Raw genomic sequence first — 6373 nt, forward strand, 5'->3', positions numbered from 1 at the left:
CTGGCAGAAGAGGATCTGGGGGTATTGGTCGATAGCTGCCTGAACATGAGCCAGCAGTGTGCCCAGGTGGCCAAGAAGGCCAACAGCATCCTGGCTTGTATCAGAAGTAGCGTGGCCAGCAGGACTAGGGAAACAATAGTCACTCTGTTCTCAGCACTCGAGGTGAGGCTGCACCTCGAGTGCAGTGTTCAGTTTGGGGCCCCTCACTACAAGAAAGACACTGAGATTCCAGAGTGTGTCCAGAGAAGGACAACAAAGCTGGTGAGGGGTCTAGAGCACAAGTCTTATGAGGAGCAGCTGAGGGAAGTGGGGTTGTTTAGCCTGGAGAAAAGGAGGCTGAGGGGAGACCTTATTGCTCTCTACAACTACCTGAAAGGAGGTTGTCGCGAGGTGGTCTCTTCTCGCAAGTACCAAATGACAGAACAAGAGGAAATGGCCTCAAGTTGCACCAGGAGAGGTTTAGATTGTATATTAGGAAAAATTTCTTCACCGAAAGGGTTATCAAAAACTGGAACAGGCTGCCCAGGGAAGTGATTGGGTCACCATCCCTGGAGGTATTTAAAAGATGGGTAGTCGTGGTGATGAGGGACATGGTTTAGTAGTAACTTGGTAGTGCTAGGTTAACAGTTGGACTTGATGATCTTAAAGGTGTCTTCCAACCATAAAGATTCTATGATTCTAAGATATTCCAATGTTGGAGTTTTAAATGGAAATTCTCACTGATGTGCACAAGCGACCACTCAATATTTTTTCTCTTCTTTAAATTAAGCCAGAATTTAACCTTAGGATCAACATTTCCGAACTTGCATGTCTTCAAGATCTCAAACTACTCATCTTTAGGTATTATTTGGGACCTTAATATTATTCATCCATGCAGGAGTATTTTGGCTTTGGTCTCCCAGTACTGAAGGTATAATTTCCTTTAGGTTTCATCATTGAACTGGTATTCTTCTTGCCAAAATTTCTATTGCGTTATCATGGGGATCCTGATAATTAGTATTTTAAGACGCTTATATACTAAAATCAGTTTATTATTTTCTCTATCCCTAGAACAATGTGATCTACTAATTGGTCTTGTAGGTGCTGTTAGGACACAGAAATGATATAAAGTCTTTTGTGTGTGTGCACGTGTACACGCTGTATTAAAATGTGGGTTTTTCCATCACAGATGATAGCAGCCTCCTAAACTTGACTCCTTACCCATTAGTAAGAAGACGGAAGCGAAGATTCTTTGGACTGTGTTGCCTTTTCTCAAGTTAGAAGATTAGATACAGAAACACCAAGAAAATCATAATTTTGATTAAACCACTATCATTTGACCATTGAAAAGATAAAAATTACTAATTTTGATTATAAAGTATATTTTCTACACTAACCTATTGCTTTTTCTCTTCTGCTCCATCCTCCTTTTCAAAATAAGAGTTTTAATATTCTAAAGTTATGGTGGTCAAGAACCAGCTGTGGAATAGATCTAGCATAACTAAGAATGGTTTTAAAACTTTTTAAAGTAAGTTTTGCATGCTTACTTTCAACCACTCAGAGAAAAAGACACATGAATTATGGATAAAAGATGATTTAAAAGTTTTTTTATTGTTTGAACTACAGCTAAAAGTTTGTGCATAGTACAGTACTCTTATTAGTATCATGTTAAAATACTTGATCATATTCTAACAGTCTTTAAGCATAGAAAACTATTTAACAGCAAAAGTATTATAGTTCTAAAACATTTAAACAATATTGTAACAGAATTTTCACAAAATTTCCAGTTGCTTTTTGTGCTCTCATTCATATTTAGTCTTCCACTATATCCCAATTGAAAAGCTTCATAGAAAAATATATTAATTTATGATACACAAACCATATATGAAAATACTTAGAACTTGTAAATACAGAGAAATCCTAATATCTACATACTGTACAATGCATAGAAGTAACAGATTTCCTTTTAAGCCGATAGTATCTCTACAAGCTTTTGGGAAAAAATAAATAATTTATTAAAAGAAAGTGTATTAAAATAAACAATGTAAAACACAACACCAACCCATTTTGTTTCCAAAATAATGTATAGCATGATGTCTGCATATCAATAAGTATTAACTCTTATAGGGCATGCCAGAATCATCTCAGACTGTAAGATATTAAATGTTTTATATTGTTAATAAAGTTTTTTATTTAAATTAAATGTTGTCTTGTTTCTAGTTATATTGCCAGAATGTATCTTTTTTTCTAATTTTGTTGTCAGAGTACTACAAAAAGTTTTAGTAATTTTTCCATGATGTATGGAAACAAGATGTATGTTTGCAAAGACAGACAAAAAATTATGATGAATATATAAATGCTAAAATGACAGCTAGTAGCAGCAATAGATATGAATAGGTCAGACTCATTGTACTGATATTTCAGGATGATAGGCAAGGCACCACAACTAAACTTGTGCTAGACTGCAATGCTATGAAACCCATAACAATCTGTAACTGCCGTATAGAGCAGGTCACCATACCATTGTAGACAGTAATACATGAGGAAGGTGACTACAAGCCCTTCTGCGACTCCACCATGACCCAGCATGTCAACAGGAACCAAATTCCTTCTTACTACATAAGGGTTTAGTGGTGGGTAGGATATTACTACACTCCCAAAAGCAGTTTGTTAGGGATAGCTATTCACTGAACTATATCTGGCACCTACAAAATTTGATCTGACTGATTTTTCTACTATTTTTTCTCTCCTGGAATGCTGTTTGAAAAAGGAAGGAAACACCCACATTGTCAGAAATATTAGTGTACTGTCTATAGCAAGGCCCAAAAATTGAGATTTAGTTTAATCCCAAGAGGGGAAGGCAGGAATTTTTCTTTCTGAACAGTGATCCAGTCAGAGCCACACCATTCCAGTTTTAGGAAGTCATATAACTTAGCTTCCAGCATTTCTCTGGAAGGATATTTTTCTTTTCGCTCAGATATAGCAGAGAGTTTTGTTTTTTTCCAGGTTGGACTGATCTGTTCACCTTTCAGTCTCCCAGACAGAAAAAAATATTTTTGAATAATCAGGGCCCCAAATAAATACTTTAAATGCAATGAGAACAAATACATCTCGCCAACCTTGCGAAGAGGGCTTTAAACTAGAGTTGCCAGGGGAGGGGAACCGGAATCCATGCCACTCCTACCAATACGATGTTGATAACAGTAGTAGAGGCCCACAACCTGGAGATAGGTTGCAGGTCAGCAGGAGAGCACCTGGAGTGCAGCATAAAGGAAAAAGAGCCACTCCAGACAGGGAACTAGATTCATCAGGGGCCCAACTTAAAATGCCTCTGTGCAAACGCACATGGCATGGGTAACAAACAAGAGGAGTTAGAGACATGCACGCACCTGCAAGGCTATGATCTAATCGGCATCACGGAGACATGGTGGGATGGCTCCTGTGATTGGAGTGTTGAAACGGATGGATACAGGCTCTTCAGGAAGGACAGGCAGGGGAGACAAGGAGGGGTGTCGCCCTCTATGTCAAGGACCAGCTGGAGTGGATGGAGCTCTGCCTGGGGATGGAGGAGGAGCTTATGGGTCAAGATTAAAGGGAGGGCACGGACAGGTGATGTTACAGTGGGGGTCTGCTACAGGCCACCTGACCAGGAAGATCGAGTGGACGAGGCCCTCTGTACACAGATTGGAGCAGCCTCACGTTCACAAGCCCTGGTCCTCGTGGGGGACTTCAACCACCCCGATATCTGTTGGAGGGACAACACAGCAGGACATAACTGGTGGTTCCTGGAATGCGTTGATGATAACTTCCTCCTCCAAGTGATAGAGGAACCAACGAGGAGAGGTGCCATGCTGGACCTTGTTCTCACCAACAAGGAGGGGCTGGTGGGGAATGTCATGCTCAAGGGCAGCCTTGGCTGCAGTGACCAAGAGACGGTGCAGTTTGAGATCCTTAGGGCGGCGAGGAGAGCGCACAGTAAGCTTGCTACCCTGGAATGCATATTAAAGTTGACACCCCTGCGTATGCTAATGAAGATTATAGAGATCATGGTAAACATACATGACTATAGCACTCATCTCTCTAACAGAAGGCTAATAGACAAAAGTACAAAAGGGTCTAACGACTCTAAGATGAAGCAAGGCAAAAGGCAGACTGAAAAGCAGCAGGTTTTTAATTATTTAACAAGAAAGGCAATTAACCAAAGAAAATTTTAGTGGAGTATCTTTCAGCATAAATCTCTACATTAAAATTGATTTTTTCCCCACCAAAAGATAAGAGTGAGATAAAAGAATTTAAGAGAATTTAAGGGAACTAGATGATCTTTGAGGTCCCTTCCAGCCCAAACCATTCTATGATTCTATGAAGAGTGTCTTGTGTGCTCTATTAGGTAAAACACTGGATTAAATGATCAGAGCAGTCTATTAGCAATCATGAGACTTGCAGCAGAAGGTTGGGGGATCTAGCTTGAAAGTGACATGCTTTATTCCCTCGTTCTCAAATGAACTCCTGTATCCTCAAACAGACAAAAAAAAAAAAAGAGCTGCAAGAAGTTATCCAACTTACCACTCGTTTCAAGCAAGTAATCTCACAGAAAGGAAACTGAGGGGAAAAGAGAAAAACTCCAAATTCCCTACCAAAATGTAACAGTAAAGATACATTCAGAAGAAAAAAAACCCCAGCTTGACATTGTTGATACATTATTATGAAAATATTCTATTTATTTATTGCATAAATATCTATGATGAATATAGATTACACTCATAAGCACACAGGGCACTGAAATGAGTTTATGAGCAGGTAATTCATAAATATAGATTAAAAAAATAACTTTACAAGATTATAGCAAAATATTACCCATACTTAATATCCTGTCAACATTCCCTGTAAGGTTGCCTCTCAGTACATTGCAGGTATGTTTTCAGAGGTGGTAGCTTTTTATTGTCTCTATGACCATAAACTCCATGTACAGTGCTGTCTGTTGAGATCTAATACTATTTACACTAGAGTCATTCAATGTAAAATTCAAGAGATCAGTATAAAGAGGCAGAAACCAATACATATCATCACTGGCTGCATGTCTATGTTGATAATACAGCTGATCAGGTTGAGAGAGGTGATTCTGCCCCTCTGCTCCGCTCTCGTGAGACCCTACCTGGAGTACTGCATCCAGCTCTGGGGCACTCAAAATAAGGACATGGACCTGTTGGATTGGGTCCAGAGGAGGGCCGTGAAGATGATCAGAGGGCTGCAGCACCTCTCCTATGAGGGCAGGCTGAGAGAGTTGGGGTTGTTCAGCCTGGAGAAGAGAAGGCTCCGGGGAGACCTTATAGCAGCCTTCCAGTATCTGAAGGGGGCCTACAAGAAAGCTGGAGAGGGACTTTTTACAAGGGCATGTAGTGATAGGATGAGGGGTAATGGCTCCAAACTGGAATAGGGTAGTTTTAGAATAGATATTGGGAAGAAATTTTTCACTCTGAGGGTGGTGAGACACTGGAACAAGTTACCCAGGGAAGTTGTTGAGGCCCCATCCTTGGAAGTGTTCAAGGCCCGGTTGGATGGGGCTTTGAGCAACCTCGTCTAGTGGAAGGTGTCCCTGGTCCATGGCAGGGGGGTTGGAACTAGATGATCTTCAAGGTCCCTTCCAACCTAAACCATTCTATGATTCTGAAATTTGTGTTTCCATAAGCAAAATTAATTCCATCTGAGGAATGCATGACTAAATACTAAAAGAGCACACAGCTGCAAGTACAGTAACATTCTCTAAATAGCACAGAAACATGTAAGTGCAATGTGTTATAAGATTTAAAGTCACAAACTATTCTTCAAAGTACACAGCATTTAAGACAGGGATACCACTATACACTCACAAAACAGTGTGTACTTGTGAGAATGAATGCATTTCTAAGAAGAATCATAGAATCATAGAATAGTTTGGGTTGGAAGGGACCTTTACAGGTCATCTAGTCCAACTCCCCTGCAATTCCCAAGCAGGGACATCTTCAACTAGATAAGGTTGCTCAGAGCCCCGTCCAACCTGACCTTGAATGTTTCCAGGGATGGGGCACCTACCACCTCTCTGGGCAGCCTGTTCCAGTGCCTCACCACCCTCACTTCTATTCCTTATATGTAGTCTAAATGAAGAATTGGGCAGAGAGAACCCTTATGAAATTCAACAAGGGCAAGTGTTGAGTCCTGCACCTGGGGAGGAATAACCCCATGCAACAGTACGGGTTAGGGGCTGACCTGGAGAGCAGATCTGTGGAAAGGGACCTGGGAGTCCTGGAGGACAACAGGATGACCATGAGCCAGCAGCGTGCCCTGGTGGCCAAGAAGGCCAACGGCATCCTGGGGTGCATCAAGAAGAGTGTGGCCAGCAGGTCGAGGGAGGTCATCC

At 41.0% G+C, this 6373-nt stretch overlaps 1 protein-coding gene across 1 annotated transcript in view; it reads left to right on the forward strand.

The window, feature by feature from the left end:
• The window catches only part of LOC104288363 (regulator of G-protein signaling 7-binding protein-like), a gene marked incomplete at its 5' end in the record, with an annotated part of 7851 nt that extends 6154 nt beyond the window's left edge, over window positions 1–1697 (forward strand). Inside the window, one exon of the mRNA XM_009887158.1 lies at window positions 1169–1697. Within this exon, the coding sequence (XP_009885460.1) occupies window positions 1169–1260 (92 nt within the window). The remainder of the gene's footprint in view (window positions 1–1168) is intronic.
• Window positions 1698–6373: the final 4676 nt, after the last annotated feature.

This window comes from Charadrius vociferus, unplaced genomic scaffold (genome assembly GCF_000708025.1).
Source record: "Charadrius vociferus isolate BGI_N301 unplaced genomic scaffold, ASM70802v2 scaffold1026, whole genome shotgun sequence".
NCBI classification, from domain to species: domain Eukaryota; kingdom Metazoa; phylum Chordata; class Aves; order Charadriiformes; family Charadriidae; genus Charadrius; species Charadrius vociferus.